This window comes from Ipomoea nil, unplaced genomic scaffold, assembly GCF_001879475.1.
Source record: "Ipomoea nil cultivar Tokyo-kokei standard unplaced genomic scaffold, Asagao_1.1 scaffold1576, whole genome shotgun sequence".
NCBI classification, from domain to species: domain Eukaryota; kingdom Viridiplantae; phylum Streptophyta; class Magnoliopsida; order Solanales; family Convolvulaceae; genus Ipomoea; species Ipomoea nil.
Window position 1 is genome coordinate 1,014,727 of NW_017618004.1, and position 17,215 is coordinate 1,031,941.

The 17,215-nt window shown below is 32.8% G+C and overlaps 1 protein-coding gene across 2 annotated transcripts; it reads left to right on the forward strand.

The window, feature by feature from the left end:
- The first annotated feature begins 4,726 nt into the window (after nt 1-4,726).
- On the forward strand, nt 4,727-15,782 carry LOC109190485 (probable LRR receptor-like serine/threonine-protein kinase At1g56140). Of its 2 annotated transcripts, XM_019340969.1 has the most exons (24): nt 4,727-5,017; nt 7,872-8,049; nt 8,176-8,247; nt 8,796-8,867; nt 8,978-9,049; nt 9,166-9,237; nt 9,330-9,401; nt 9,504-9,575; nt 9,725-9,796; nt 9,918-9,989; nt 10,113-10,184; nt 10,411-10,482; nt 10,560-10,625; nt 10,843-10,908; nt 11,059-11,103; nt 11,671-11,735; nt 12,052-12,434; nt 12,503-12,698; nt 12,790-12,978; nt 13,452-13,570; nt 13,926-14,136; nt 14,228-14,459; nt 14,530-14,680; nt 15,163-15,782. In XM_019340969.1, exons 1-24 carry the CDS (start codon nt 4,861-4,863, stop codon nt 15,550-15,552), a joined length of 3,168 nt encoding a protein of 1,055 aa, XP_019196514.1. In that variant the 5' UTR covers nt 4,727-4,860; the 3' UTR covers nt 15,553-15,782. The 2 variants fall into 2 exon arrangements, with proteins under 2 accessions (XP_019196514.1, XP_019196515.1); XM_019340970.1 differs by lacking the exons at nt 4,727-5,017; nt 7,872-8,049; nt 8,176-8,247; nt 8,796-8,867 and having other exon boundaries at nt 8,984-9,049; nt 9,140-9,237.
- The last annotated feature ends 1,433 nt before the right edge of the window (nt 15,783-17,215 follow it).

Genomic DNA, 17,215 nt, shown 5'->3' on the forward strand with positions numbered 1-17,215 from the left:
TATCATAATATTATTGTTATCCCTATTACCTGTCTTTATTATCTACGTACGCCACTTGTCTAATAAATCATAAATGTATGTAACATGGGTCGCTGCTACCATTCATTTCTGCCACTTAAATACAAAATGAACGTACATCACTTTCATTACCCAAGACTTTGCCCTACCTATTATGTAACGTACATGCATGATCTTTAATTAGTAAAATATTCGACGGAATCCTAAGAAGCGTAACTGCTATGACTCGATCTTATTGAAGAAAGAAAAAGAAGATTAAAAGTAATTGATGATTTTTTTTTTCTTTTGAGTTAATCGGTATGATACACATCAACAGAACTAGTAATTAAAAAACGAAATAAGTAGAATTGAAGCACAAGCGAGCAGTTACTTTTGACAGACTTTAATTAACATGTGGGCTCTGATATAAAATTGAAACATGTGTTAAATTAACTAAACGTCTAAGCTGATAATTATGTTACATATTTATATGTTCAACAAGTAGTCCCAAAAATAAATTATGATTCTTATACGTAAAATAATGAAATTTATCCAATACACACAATAATGACAATATAATCACCCGAAGGCTTTGTCAGAATTCAAAAAAAAAAAGAAGCAGTGTGGTTGGTTAAATCTATACGGATTGGATTTCGTCCTTGCTAGTTAAATAATTATCCCTATCGCCATTGTCACTCGATTTTACTATTATTTATTACTAACATTTGAATTATTTTTATATACAAAAATATATATACTTGGGTAAGAGTATCAAGTCGTTATGATGCATGTATGGTGCACACGGATGCAAAAACGACGCCGTTTTGACGTCGACTTAAAAAAACAAAAAATCAGAATTGCATAACTATACATTCATAATTTCATAACTATACATACAGAATTGCATAACTATATATCCAGAATTGCATAACTATACATCCAGAATTGCATAACTTCACATCCATAACTTCATTACTATACATCCAGAATTGCATAACTACACATCCATAACTTCATAACTATAAATCCAGAATTGCATAACTTCATAACTATACATTCAGAATTGCATAACTACACATCCATAATTTCATAACTATAAATATAGAATTGCATAACTATACATCCATAATTTCATAACATACATTCAGAAATTATGCACAACATAATATTGTTGACAGGAATCGAAACTGGTTTTTTTTTTTTTTAAGTTGGACGCGCGTTTTTAGTAAAAACGACGTCGTTTTTGCATCCGTATGCACCATGCATGGTGCACACGGATGCACAGCATAATTTGCCAAGGGTATCAAGGTTGGCCAAAGCCAGCATATCAGCCCTAAACCGTCCCGCGATGGGGCGGGTTAGGGCCTATAATTTTTGACCCATGAAATTGCGGACCTTGTGAGCTTTCATAAATTTAATATATATATATATATATATATATATATATATATATATAACATTAAAATTTTTAAAAATGTATTTTTTTTAAACACAAAAAGATAATATTATTTAGGTTAAATTATTTGAATATAAAATAATAAAATAATAATTTATTTTATTTTTGATGTTAGGTTCGCGGGACCCGCAAACCCGCATGGGCGAGTTTGAGTTGTATGTTCTCCAACTCGCGGGTTTCGAGGGCTGGCCCACAAAAACCCATCAAAACACCCGCGGTGAGGTGGGCTGGCCTGCATTGACACTCCTATACTTGGGTATCAAATGACTTTAATTAGTTTATATTGTATAAATTAAAAAATAGATTAATTCACACACATTTTCAATTTGAATAGTGTTTTTAACATAGAATAAAAATGTAAACATTTTGAAAACCTTGAGAATTAAAATTTTTTAAAAAAAAAAAAAACAAGTGACTATACATGCCCTAAAACCTCTTTAATTACCACATATAAAAGCACCATATAGATAAATTATTGGGAAATATATATGATGAAAATTCACAATAACATTAATGGTATTGCCTTTTCAAAAAAAAAAAAAAAAAAAAAAAAACATTAGTGGTATTGCAGTCGTAGTGTGATGACTGATACACTTAGGGAGTGTTTGGTAAATAGTTGTTAACTGATTAGATTAGTGAATTTGACTAGTTGATAATATTAGTTGATTGTAGAAAAATGTTTGGTAGATTAGTTGTTAGCTGACTACATACAAAATAATTTTCTCAAAACTACATTGAGCAATTTTTTAAATTTTAGCATTTTAGAGCAATAAGTTGTTACAAAAAGCTAATTAATCAAACACTCATATTGATTGTTTAACCAAGTCAAATAGCTAATAGTGGTCAAATAAACTAAAATTGACTGATAGGCTAATTATGTTACCAAATAAGGCCTTAATATGATTCAAGATTTAACAAAATAAGTGATTTTTTTTTTTAAATGCATATTAAGTCCGTGGTGTGTGGATGAGATTATATGAGTTCCTTATCGATTAATTAGGAATCATGGACTTCAACTTTGAGAATATAATTATCTCAAAATTTATAAGACATTATTAAACTTATATGATTGGGTAAGTCGAGGAAACATGTACTCAAAAAAATAAAAAAAAATAATATTAATGATGGTTTAGGATCATTATTTTGAATAATGGACATACCGGTCATTCTCACAATTTAATAGATGGATGGTTTATATAGTTAATTGAAAAATGAAAAATGAAGCTAAACAAATGTTTTCAATTTTCATTGTCTGGAATTGGACAAAATTTGTGTGATACGAATTCTTATTCGTAAAATGGTTGGGTCAAAATCAAATGTAATACTAAATCATGAATAAAATGTTTGTTACTTATAAGAAAAAATATAATATTTTTTTTAAGAAAAATGTAATATTTTTACATTTTAATGTAAAAGTTTTAATTTTTTTCATCAAAAGTATTATATTTTCTCTTATAAGTAATTACTTAGTAAAGGTATTACTTTTTTTTTTTTCCATCAAAAGTATTATATTTTTCCTTATAAGTAATTATTTATATTTTGATGTAAAAGTACAGTATTACTTTTTTTATTAAAATATTGTGTTTTTCTTATAAGTAATTATTTATATTTTGATATAAAAGTATGATTTTTTTTATAAAAATATTATATTTTTTATTATAAGAATTATTTCCAAAAAAAAAAAAAAAGAAGTTAGATGGACAGCTGTGGACCCCTAGGTATTGGGTATTCAAATTGTGCATGCTAACTAAATAGGAGAGATTTGGCGTGTGGAAGTATTTGGAAAACTTTTCAAAACAACATAGAAAAACAAATGGAAAATGCATGGAAAGTAGTTTTCCAAAATTTTCAACTTTGTTTTAAAAAATTGTTATTCAAAATGGAATGGAATAAGTGTGAAATTGGCTTGAATAGTGTAAATAGGCCCTCTAATTTATATATATATATATATATATATATATATATATATATATATATATATATATAATATTAAAGTCACCTAAATAAATAAAAAAACATCAATTGATTCGTATTTTTACTTGATACGTATGTATGTTATCGCCAACTAAACTTTCACGTCTACTCTTCATGAATATATAACAATGATTTGACATGGTTAAGTTGGATAATTATTTCAAACAAACAAACAATTTTTTTTTTTTTTTTTTGTAAATAAAGATGCTTAGATGCCTGGGTTCATGATGCAGTCATGGTCACCTTCATCACAAACTTAGAGTCGTATAGGGGCTGAAGGATATTGCATTTTGGAGAATAAAAATAGAAAGGATATTGCTATTTGCTATACTATATGGACCAAAAATTTTCATAAAAAATTGCTATACTATGAACCAAAATTTTTCATACAAAATTTATTTACCATCTGACATGTCAATAAATGTCTTTTAATTAATTGGTTATTATGAATTGATTTACCACTACTTTATTTTAATAATTTGCTTGTCTCACTATAAATTAATAATAATAATAATAATAATAATAATAATAATAATAATAATAATAATAATAATAAAGAAATTAAATGCATTAAGAATTCAACGAATTATTGCTACTTAAAGGTGTCGTGTTTCCATCTACTTTTCCATTATTATGACAAACTCATCATCATATCATTCTTAAGATGACAAGGAAAAGTAAACACAAATGTGAACAAAATAATATAATAAAACAGTAGATAACAAATTTTAATGAATAAAATATGTGAAATTTTATTATATTATATTCTTCCTGTCCAAAATCATATTAAAAATTTGGCAGGGGATGACTTATATGACGTATACATTGACTCATAATATCATTAGCACTATATTAAATCCCACTTGGCTAATATAAATTGAAAATTTCAATTAGAGTTAATTCCAAATTTTTGGTCTAAGATTTATAGGTGGCAGTCTACTTTTAGTCTTTTTTATCTGAACTTTTATTTTTGGTCCTAGTATTAGTATGACATGATCAATTTTGATCCTCTATCAAAAAATCGTTAAAATTTTGTTAAATACAAGGACATTTCAATCTTCAATTATAATTTTTTTTAAAAAAATAAACATAAAAAAATATAACATGTCAATGCACTTTGTATTAAAAAGATCAAAATGACATTCTATTTAACAAAATTTCAACGATTTTGTTGATAGAGGATCAAAATTGATCATGTCATAGTAATACTAGGACCAAAAGATAATGCTCTAATAAAAAAATGACTAAAACTGAACTGTCACTTATAAATCTAAGACAAAAATGGAATTAACTCATTTCAATTATTTGTTCAAAGTTGGCAGCTCTCCAATTCAAGTTAGTGTTATTACCTACAAAAAGCATTTCTCTCTCCCTCTCTCTCGGCAAACACATTCTCTCTCTCTCTCTCTCAGTCACACGGAGTTGTTTTCCAGATGAAGGGGAAGTTGGTGGCAAGTGGAGTTGGTCCGATGAAGTACGGCGCGAGCTTCTACATCATCACCATTATTATTATAGCAATTGCCATCGCCGACCAGCAGCTTCTTCCGGCGGCTAGAGCTCAGACCACCGCCACTGTTGATCCCACTGAAGGTGCGCACCATATCTTCTATGAAATTCCCCTTCCCTTCTTTCCGTACGTGTCTGCGCGCATATGAGAGAAAGGGAGAAACCTCTAATTAGATATTCTTTTTTTTGGTCTGCCCGCTCATCATATCTTTTTTTTGTTCTTGGTGGGAAAACTCTCTTTCTTACCCAAAAAAGGAAAAAAAAAAAATTATAAGTACAATCTAACCCTATCTATAATAGATATTTGGTGAACTGAGATAAGAATGGTACCTGAATTTATTTCATTTCAAATAGTAAAAGTGATGTCAAACTACAAGATACTCAGCAATTATGAGTTAATTAAATTTTTTTTACTAACACTATTTTAGTTAAATTGATTACACATAATCTTTCTAGTATAATTTGCTTTTCTTGTACAATTTGTGAGTTATTACAAGAGTTACAATAGAGGAACTAAAAATTAAAAGAATATATATGAAACTAAATATATATATGTATATTAGAACTTCAAACTATAGGTTCCATCATTATCTTCCTTTAAGAGCATCTCTAATTGTCAAGGTTTTTTGTTGGGAGTTAATACTATATGAGGTCCTCCGAGTATAGTGATTTTTCCACAATTAGTCATAAACTTTAAATTGATCATCTGTGATCCTTCGACTTTCAAATTTAACCATTCGTGTTCTAAGTTAACCACACATGGTCCTTCAACTATTAAATTTTAACCAGCCACGGTCCTTTCAAGAGGACCACGACTAACTTGGACCATGGGTGGTTAACTTGGACCATGAATAGTTAAATTTGAAAGTCGAAGGACCACAAATGGTCGATTTGAAAGTTTACTACTAAACGTGGTAAAATCACTATACTCGGAGAATCTAAGATGGTATTAACTCTTTTTGTTGGTTTTTAGGAACCCAAGTAGGAGAGAGATGGGAGAGAAAAAAAAAAAGGAAGAGAAAAAGAAAAGGAAAAAAGATTATGACAATTTTTTTTTTAAAAAGGAATATGCAACGGTCAAATTCTCAGAATAGTCGCCAGCTGACGGCCACTCTGAAGTGCCCTAGCAAGCGCGTGGAAAACACGCGAGGTGTACAGTGGACTCCAAGAACGATCCCTAGTCTTTTTTTTTTTTTCTTGGTCTTTGTAGGAGAAAAGAAAAAGAAGAAAAAATCAATGCTCATATCAGTGAAAAACTATACCATCAAATTTTAGCTCTATAAAACTTAATATAAAAATTCATATTGCGGATGCTCTAAGGTAACCCAACAGTGAATTTTTGCAAAATTTTTTAACATTGGGGGTGAGGCGGAAGAAACATAGAAGAAGAGAAAACAAAAGATTTTTTTTATAGAAAGTTTAATTTTTTGCAGGAGAAAAAAAAAGGAAAAAGAAAAAGAAGTAAGAGCATCCGCATCAGTTGGAGATATTGTGGGAAGAATGTAAGAGTGATTAGGAAAGAGAATGTGGGATGGGAGAAAAAAAAAAGAAAAAAAAAAGAATAAAGTTGAATTTTATAAAAAAAAATAAAAAAGTTAATGACGCACCACACTGGCGCGTGCAATGCACGCACCAGTGTGGCCTCTGGCTGTGCGCAAACGCGCACAGCATTTGCTTCTTTTAATTTTTTACCTTTTTTCTTTTTCTGACATCATTTGGGTCTTTGCAGGACAAATATTTTTTAAATTAATCCCACCCCACATTTGCTATTAACTCCACTCAAAATAAAGAATCTGACATTAACCCCCATTTCACCTTTGATGTGGATGCTCTAACTAAGTTAGTTTTTATTTTTTATTTGTTTTTAAACCTAATAAAAAAATCCAATAATTGAAGTTGCTCTAAAAGTACAACTGTCATTCTATGGCACTCACCCATGGGTGATTTCTAAAACTTTTCAATGTCGTATCCCTCTAAAAGTAAAACTACCACAACGGTCAACGGTCAACGGTCATGACTCATGACTCATGACCATGCACCCACCTGACCACCTATTGGTATTGATTTTCTCATTATGTCATACGTTATAATTTAAACCAAGGACGGATCAAATAAAATATTAAAATACTTACAAATCCAAAGAAAGTGGTAATTATTATAATTTGCTTACGTATAGCAAGAATTTTTTTGATATCTTCTTTCAATTTATTTTCAACATAAATAGCAACACCACAACAAGTAACACGGTAAAGTTTTCATTAAAATCGTGCAATTTTTTTTTTCTCCTGTGAAATTGTTCTCATATGAGTTCAAACAAAACATAGTCTTCTAATAAAAAGTGAGTGTCAAAGTTCATCAATAATAAGCATTTTAGTAAAAAAAAAAAATTAATTTTATAATTATTACAAAATTTTAAATTTACAATATTTATGAAATTGACTCGTCTATTTTCCTCTTGTTTTCCACAACTATCAATTCTTCCTTCTTCTTTTTTTTTTTTTTTTTTTTTTTTTTTAGCTATGGAGCATATACATCAATAATGAATCATATATAATATTCAATTCTTCCTTTTTATCTACAAGTTCGCTCTCATATGAACCCTTCCATTATATTTTTAAACATTTGAAGTAGAATTCGGGAGTACATCTAGTAAAACTTTATTTTAAAACAACATACATTGTCTTTGTATGTTGTTTTAATAGTTTAAAATTTTCACCCCTTAATTAATAAAAATAAGTTATTTTATTTGACGCTTAAATTTTAATTCATTCTTAGGACGGATTAAAAATGTGTACCAGGTGCTTAATACTACGTAACAAGTTATATAAAATTTAATTTATTCAACAATTATTGACTTTTTTCCCCTCATAAAAATTGTAATGCTTTTTTGGTTGGCTCCAAAATACCAATGAATTCAAAAATGGATGCTGTGGTGCAGCTAGGATTTTGAACTCCATATTCCAAAAATGGGGAATTCTGGCCAACAATCTGCATTGGAACTTGAGTGGACAACTGTGCACTGGCTTCGCCGTCGATTCTACCAGCATGCAAGACACCGCTTACAATCCCGCAATCAAATGCACTTGTTCTTCCACCGTTTGCCACATCACTGCCCTGTAATCTACCATTTTCTCCACTTTCTTCTCCGGAATTACTCAATTCTAGACGGGAAGATACGCTTCCTTTTGTTTATTTATGAACTTCAATCTAGAGGCTTCTTGATGTATGATTTTTCTTCGCAGGAAAGTTCAGGCGCTAGACGTTACTGGTGGCATTCCAGATGAACTTTGGAACCTAACTTCCATCAATGATCTGTATGGATTTTTTTTTTTTCATATACTGTAGTTCTGATCGTAACCGTTTTATGTTCCATTTTCGGAAAACTTATTTGATTAGGTTATTCAGATTATTAATTTTGACAAAGATTATGGATTGCAAACCAAATAATTCGTAATTATTTACAATTCATTGCCAAATAATCTTGGTCCTGACTATTATATATGAATCACATTTGGTCTTAGGTGCATGACTATGTAATTTGTATTCATATTTGGTCCTGTCGTCCAATTTTCCGCCTAACTATTGCCGGAAGTGCTCCTTCCGGAAGGAGCCTGCTGTCCAATTTCCGGCCAACTATTGCCGGAAGTGCTCCTTTCAAAAGGAGCACTGCATTTGCTTATTCTGGAATGAGCACTTCCGGCAATAGTTGGCCGGAAAATTGGACAGCAAGACCAAATGTGATAGAAATTATCTAGCCATGCACCTAATTAGAAAATTGTAATAGTCAAGGACCAAATGTGATTCATGTATAATAGTCACTAAAAGTGAAATTTATTCTAATCCGTATGTGTATTTATTGTAGAAATCTTGGCCAAAATTACTTGAATGGCACACTGTCCCGCTCTATTGGAAATTTGCGTCGTATGCAATACCTGTAAGTCAACTTTAACTGTGGTATTTAACTTGATAGTTATCTGTGTTTCATGTTGAGTGCGAGTTAAAGCATATATGATTATTTTTTTTATTTTTTTATTTTGTCACCAGAAGCGTAGGCAAGAATGCATTGTCAGGGGAGCTTCCAAAGGAACTTGGATTGCTGACTGACTTAAGATCCCTGTAAGACATTCTTAAAGCCATGCATGGATATTATATATGATTCATTATTTATGTATATGATCAGGATATTCTTGGACATTTGTTTGCAAGACAATTGAAATTTGCATGTGTTGCAGTTCCATTAGCACAAATAACTTTTCTGGACTTCTGCCATCGGAGCTTGGAAATTTGAAAAAACTAACACAACTGTAAGAGTGATTTGACACTTTAAAGCATAATACTTCTAGAGACCAGCTACAGTTTTCGCTTTATATTGATAGATTTTTTATTCAATTGCCAGCTATATAGATAGCTCTGGTGTTAGTGGACCTATACCTCCATCATTTGCAAATCTACTGAACCTAGAAACAGTGTAAGTGCCCTTGACTTTTTTTATTTTTTTATTTTTTCTAAATAGTAAAAATCAGGTGAATTCTGTAATGGAGTTCAATGGAGCAAATTTTGTGTCTTTCAGGTGGGCTTCAGACATTGAGCTTACAGGGAGGATACCTGATTTCATTGGGAATTGGTCAAAGCTTACTACCTTGTAAGACTGTTAATAAGATTGTTATCCTTTCCAGCCAGTCCATTGCACTTGATTTCTAGATTCAATGGAAAATCATTCTTAATCCATGCCCATTGCTGGTTCTCTACTTTCCATTGTTTATGATTGGCATCGATTTTGTATTTCTGCAGGAGGCTTCAAGGAAATTCATTTCAGGGCCCAATTCCATCTACATTTTTAAAGTTAACCTTAATGCTTGATTTGTGAGTTTTATCCAAATCCATCTACATTCTTCTTCTTCTTTTATATATATTATGTGTGTTACAAAGTTTGTTTTTTCGTGTAAAGAATATTCTAATGTCTACTGGCACTGGATACTTGCAGGAGGATAACTGATCTTTCGAATGGGAACTCTTCACTGGACTTCATTAGGAATATGAAGAATTTAAGCAAACTGTAAGGAGACATGATCAGCTCCAATCTGCAAAGTTTTATTATACTCATGTTTTTTGTTTTTGTGTTTGTTTGTTTTTTCCTAGAATCTGACCTAGTATAATGAACTTGCTGCTTGGTCCTCAGAGTGTTGCGGAATAACAATATTTCTGGTTCCATCCCCTCTAATATTGGAGAATATCAGAGCTTGTCTCTGCTGTAAGTCCTCTGGTTGAAGGATGTTTTTATTTGAAATGTTTGACTGTCTACTGCTTGTGTTTGAACTGAGATATTTACTTTGTAAACCCAGGTTAAAGCCAAAAAAATATATTGGTGATTGAAGATCAATATTTAATATAATTGCAAGTTTTAGTGATTCAATTTTATTTATCATTCCATAAGAAAGCACTGCTTAACCATTTATCTGTTTTTTTTTTTCTTATAGGGATTTGAGCTTTAACAATTTGACAGGACGTGTTCCAGATCAACTCTTCAATCTTAGTTCACTCCAAAATTTGTAATAAATTGCACTGGAATTTCTTTTACTTTGATACCATCTCGTTAGCACACTCATATGGTTATTCCAATCTCTAGGTTTCTTGGTAGTAACAAGTTAACAGGTCCTTTGCCTTCACAAAAGAACCAAAGCCTACTGAATATGTGAGTTATATCCTTTTAATCATAAAGCTAAACTTTATTGCTGTAAATATTCATCCCCACATAGCTTAGGGCATTAACTAACCCATTTGGCTTAGATCTATATAACAATTAATTGTTCAATTACTCTACATATGATATCTGTGTTGTTTCCTGTCTGTTATTGGCTGTTGGCCTTAACACTTAGCTATGTTTAACATCCTCAAGATTTTACCTGCAGAGACTTATCATACAATGAATTATCTGGTAGCCTCCCTTCTTGGACTGGTGGACGAGGTTTACAACTGTAAGTATGAATAGACAATAAACATCACACATTGTGCGACATTCCTTCCTAATGTATATGTTTTTGTTTCAAGATTCACTTTCTAATATAATAGGGGTCTCTTCTTGAATTGAATTCTAATGTTGCCACTTGCTATTATATAATTTGCAGAAATCTCATCAGCAATAACTTTACAATAGGCAGATCTAGGGGCAGGTGAGTGTAAATTGTCCATATATATCATTTTTTGAAATAACTATCTTCTATTTTCGTTGTTCTTTGAATTTTCCAAAGGCCGTAGATCTGTTCATAGATATTAAATATGTTGCTAATAATTAAAATGCTAGAGATATGTTTAAATCAATTTAAAATCTACATCAGGCTACTCATCCCCATGGTTTGGTTCTAGGTTAGGACTGGTGGTACTGGAACTAGAACCTGAACCGTTCAGTACAAGTCACTCTTCTAGTTCCTGTTCGGAATCAGTTTGAATTGCTAAACTTTAAAAGTTATAAGGGGCATTTCTGGTTTCTATTCCTAAAATAGAGGAATCTTAACCAGGACCTTAGGATCTTGGCTAAGATTCTACCATTCTGGTTAGAATAGTAAACGCTTTGATCCAAACTGTTACCATGGCTACATCAGGCTACTGTTTTCTTAGAAAATGTTTGACAATTTGTTCTGACAGGATGATGCAAATAAGTCAAAAATTTATTTTGAGATAGTTTTAATTTCTCTTGGATTCGATGTTAATCTGATTCAATGCATCCTTTCTCCTTTCAGTGCTCTGCCTTCAGGATTGAATTGTCTTCAGAAGAATTTCCCTTGCAATCGGGGAAAACCCATTTGTAAGTTAAACCAAAATGTGTTTCATTGATCGATATTTTATGCTCAAAGAAAATATGTTGGATGTAATTCTTTAAAGATGAAATTTCTACTCATTTCTAACTTCTGTTCTCTAACTTGTATAATTTTGCACACTGCATACTGTGAAATGGAGGCCAAATAAATAAAACAGAAAAAGATTTTTGTATTGAGTTTTGATACTTAATGCGCTTGAATAAATACTGAGAGGCTATAAATTATTACACAACTGCTATTCTATTTCTATGCATTTTGAGATGGAGGTCTTTTAACACTTCCACATTTGCTTATCACCCACAGACTCTAGCTTTGCTATTAAGTGTGGTGGTCAACAAATTACATCATCTAATGAGTTAGTGTTTGAGAGGGATAATGAGACTCTTGGTCCGGCAACATATTACATGACAAGCACCGGAAGGTGGGCTGTTAGCAATGTTGGACTGCCCTCTGATAGCACTGCTCCAGAATACACAGCCTCCAGTTTGTCACAGTTTACAAATACTTTGGACTCTGAACTCTTCCAGACAGCAAGACTTTCAGCTGGATCGCTAAGGTACTATGGCTTGGGCTTGGAAAATGGTAATTACACTGTGACCCTCCAGTTTGCAGAGCCAATAATCCTGAATCCTAATCCTCCTTCTTGGAAGACTCTTGGGAGGCGCACCTTTGATATATATATACAGGTATGTGTTCTAGGATTTGGGTAGGATCACTTATACATGAAGTTTAGCTGAGTTGTTGGTTTCTTCAGGGCAATCTAAAGGAGAAAGATTTTGACATTAAAAAAATAGCTGGGGGATCACTTAGAGCTCTTTCAAGGAAATATACTGTTCATGTATCTGAAAATCATATGGACATCCATCTATTTTGGGCTGGGAAAGGAACTTGCTGTGTACCTAGACAAGGGATTTATGGACCTTTGATTTCAGCTATTAGTGCAACCGCAGGTACATATGATCTTCACCAATTATCATTTCAAGTAAATGTATCATCAAAGTCTTTTAAAATTTGTATTTTGATAACTTCGCTTTTCTGCAGATTTTCATCCCACCGTTAGTAATGAACCTCCCTTTGAAGATGATGAACTTCCCTCTGAAAAAAAGAAGAATAGAACTGGCATGGTTGTAGGAATTGTTGTTGGAGTAGGAGTCGTGAGCTTTCTTTCTGTATTTGCTGTGTATTGTTTTGTTCAGAAAAGAAAAAGGCTGCACACATATGAAGATGAAGGTAAGTAAACAAATTACTACAAATCCTGTTCGACTTTATTTGCTGGATTTTTTGTTTTTCCAGAAGCCCCTAACTTCTTTTTTGCTTGTGCTTGAGAAATTGTGAATATATGAGCATAGCCGGGCCCTGGATAAAACAACTAGAAATTAGTTAAAATTGGTTTACCAACTCTTGCTATAGATCAAAGCAGTTTAGGATCAGTTCTATTGGAGTATTGGAAAGATTGCTAGCATTTTTCTTTACAAGTCATCTCGTTTAGGGATAAAAGTGGAAGTAGGGAACAGAAATTGGCTAGCAAGAATGTATATAATGTTTATCAATGAACATCATTTAGATTCATGTATTCCTACAGTTGTTACACATTCCTATCAGAAAAGAACCTTGTCATTAGTTTATATAAGCCATTTGGTCGGTGAAATATGATTAGTTTCAACTTTGAAGTTTAATAGCATCTTTTCCTATTGAATTTGCAGAGCTCTTGGGAATGGATGCAAAGCCATATACTTTTACTTATGCAGAATTAAAAGCCGGGACAAGTGACTTTAGTCCTTCTAATAAGCTCGGAGAGGGAGGATTTGGACCAGTATACAAGGTAATTCTTCTTGCAATGAACTGCTAAAGTAACCCTTCCTCAATTTTCACACAAAAAGCAGGATAAAAAAATTAAATACGTCGGCTATTTCCTTTGAAGTTGTTTGAATTGCATCTTTAATTCACTGCCTTTTTTCCTTTATACTTTTCCTCCATAAAATTTATCCTTTCAATTCATTTGTCTCAGCTTTGCCTTCTGATTGTAAGCCATCAAAATTGGTGGGGTTAGCTGTAAAAAAGATACCTAATGATTTGCATCTAAACACAAGTTCTTCGTTTTCTTGAGAAACATCTGAAGTGAAAAAAATTTAGTTGAGGATATATCTGTTCTTTAGCCTAAAATTTGTGATAAACAGGGAACACTCGAAGATGGGAGAACTGTTGCTGTTAAGCAACTCTCTGTGGTCTCCCGCCAAGGGAAGAGGCAGTTTGTGGCAGAGGTTGCAACTATTTCTGCTGTCCAGCACCGCAACCTCGTGAAGTTGTATGGTTGTTGCTATGAGGGTGACAACCGGTTGCTTGTTTATGAGTATCATGAAAACAAGAGTCTTGATCAAGCACTATTTGGTATTATCTTATAGTTTTATGCCCCTTTAGTTCCTATAACTTGTCTCTAATAGAAGGATGCTGATCTGTTTTTATTTTTTTAACTGTCTAGGACATAGTCACTTATACCTTGATTGGCCAAGACGATTTGAAATATGCTTGGGAGTAGCAAGAGGTCTAGCTTATTTGCACGAGGAATCTCGACTAAAAATTGTACACAGAGATATCAAAGCCAGTAATATTCTACTCGACTCATACCTCAATCCCAAAATCTCAGATTTTGGGTTGGCGAAGCTCTATGATGATAAAAAGACCCATATGAGCACCCATGTTGCTGGCACAATGTAAGATCGGTAAACCCTATATCCTATTCATGCAGTTAACCTTTATTTACGGAACTAATTGCTGATGCAGTGGGTACCTTGCACCGGAATATGCCATGCGTGGCCACCTTACTGAGAAGGTTGATGTATTTAGCTTTGGAGTGGTTGTCTTGGAGATTGTCAGTGGTCGTTCGAACTCTGACTCCAACTTGGAACAAGATAAGAGATATCTTCTTGAATGGGTATGGAATATACTCAATCTCTTTCGTCAATCATTAATATCAATCTGAAAACACATATTCCTGTTTGGTGACATAGTTAGCTTATCAGCTAATTTTAGCTTGTTTGACGACTATCAGCTGTTTCACTTGATTAAACAACCAATATGCATGTTTGATTTATTGGCTTTTTCTAACAGCTTATTATTTCAAAAAAACTAAAATTAAAAAAGCTGTTCAAAGCAACTTTTTCGATCAGTTTTTTGAAAAAGTGATTTTACATATAATCAGCTATTAGCTAACAGTTAATTTACCAAACTTCTTTCTACAATTAGTTAATGTTATTAACTAGTCAAACTCACTAACCCAATCAGCTATCAGCTATTTACCAAACACCCGCATTGTCTGAAATAAACCTGGAAAAACCATTGAAATAGAAATTAGTAGTCCGATTCAGTTCTTAACCAACTGTTGTTTCAATCCTGACTGATTCTATTGATCTTTAGGCTTGGCATCTCCATGAGAATAATAGCGCTGTTGAAGTGGTGGATGAAGATCTACTAGATTTCAACGAGGATGAAGTGAAACGAGCGATAGGGGTATCGCTTTTGTGCACCCAAGCATCCCCAACATCGCGGCCATCAATGTCCCGTGTGGTAGCGATGCTTTCAGGAGACGCTGAAGTACCAACCGTAACTTTAAAGCCCAGCTTCCTCATTGACTGTAAGTTCGATGATAAAACTAGTTTGCTGCAGTCTATTATTCTCTGTTCCCAAACGGCAGATGAAGGTCCATCAGTGGTTACTACAAGTGTGGCAGCAACAGATTTAAATTCTTCACCGTTAGATAATCCTTCCAGGCCTATCCTTCATGAGATCATTGGAGATGGTAGGTAGGCATGTGATGCCATCAAAGTTTTTGCAATCGCATTGCCTGCTGCAATATAGGTTTGCCTTTCACCAATGATACTTATGTACTAGTTTTTGTTACTATTGTGTATGTCATGGGCAGTGGTCCCGCGTTATAGTACAGGTTCTTTTAGGACATGTATACATACATTGATGGTATTTTTAGGTGTTTTATCACTATTAAAATTAATAAAGGAACAGTTTTGCTCGCACTTTGCCGAATCAAATCTTGTCTTTTTACTTTTTGTCATTAGGAATTTCCTCGTACTTTACCGAACCACATAAATTTTGTCTTTTTACTTTTGTCATTAGGGATTTCCTCGAATGAATCGTTGCATTCTTTTCATCCTAGTAATGCAATAGACATAGCAATATAGGATAAAGTGAACACAGGACAAGTAAGAGAGAAAACCATTAACATTTTATTATTCATCCTTCTGTTCAATATATACAAGATATACAAAGTCTAATCAACATATAAGTCTATGAAGAGATATAATTATCATCTAGTAATGTTCACATTTATTTATTTATTTATTTACGACACTTTCATTGGACAATATTAGATAAAACTCATACTTGATTAAAAATCTCACTAAAAAATTTTATTGGGAAGAACTTAGTTGTGAAACGGGGTTATAATGTAAATATGTAATAAACACATTTTTATAATAAATAAATGGATGCTGGTTACTAAGACTATGTGGTCTAATGGTACCCGGGTTGAGAAAGTATATGAACAGATATTATAATGTAATAGGGCCAGTAACATTCAAAAAAAAAAAAAAAAAAAAAAAAAAGTAAATACCTAAAATGGTCCCTCGACTATAGCTAAATTCACAAATTGGTCCTTAATTTTCAATTTCAACCAATTAAGTCATTAACTTTGCAATTTTTTGACACGATTTGGTCATCCATCTATTTGACCATTTGTTGACCGTGATCGACGATCTCCAGAAGAACCATCAACTCTCGTCGGAGCACGTGGAGGCCTCCAGGATGACATTGCACCAGTTCAGAAACACGTCGTCTTCTTCGCTCTGGTATGAACTCAATTACATTGAATCCAAAGGGAGGATGAAGATAGGCGATCGGATTTGGTAGATTGCTTTCGGCAGTGGATTCAAATGTAACAGTGCGGTCTGAAAATGCAACCGGAACCTTAAAAACTCGACGATGGACCATGAAATTACATATATATCCTCAAAAATCACAGTCAACAAACGGTCAAATAGACAGAGGACCAAACTGTGTTAAAATTGCAAAGTTAAGGACTTAATTGGTTGAAATCAAAAGTCGTGGACCAATTTGTGAATTTAACTATAGTCGAGGGACCATTTTGGGTATTTACTCAAAAAAAAATTGGATGCTGGTTTACTGAAAAATAATTTTCAACAAACTATAATTCCTAAAAGTGGAGCAAAATTGAATTATGGTTTGTTTGATTCGTGGAAACCTTTTTCCAAAGAAATTTGAATTCCTCACTGGTAGGGAATATCCCGACCGACATAGCTTCACCACGACCGAGATGCCTTTGTCCTTTTGTCTATGTCTTTGCAGGTAACAGGTCGGGCTCCTTGAGGAGAACCCGGTCGGGGACCGACCGGGAGTTGCCCGAGCGATGCTATGAACCCCGAGCGGTGGTCCTTAG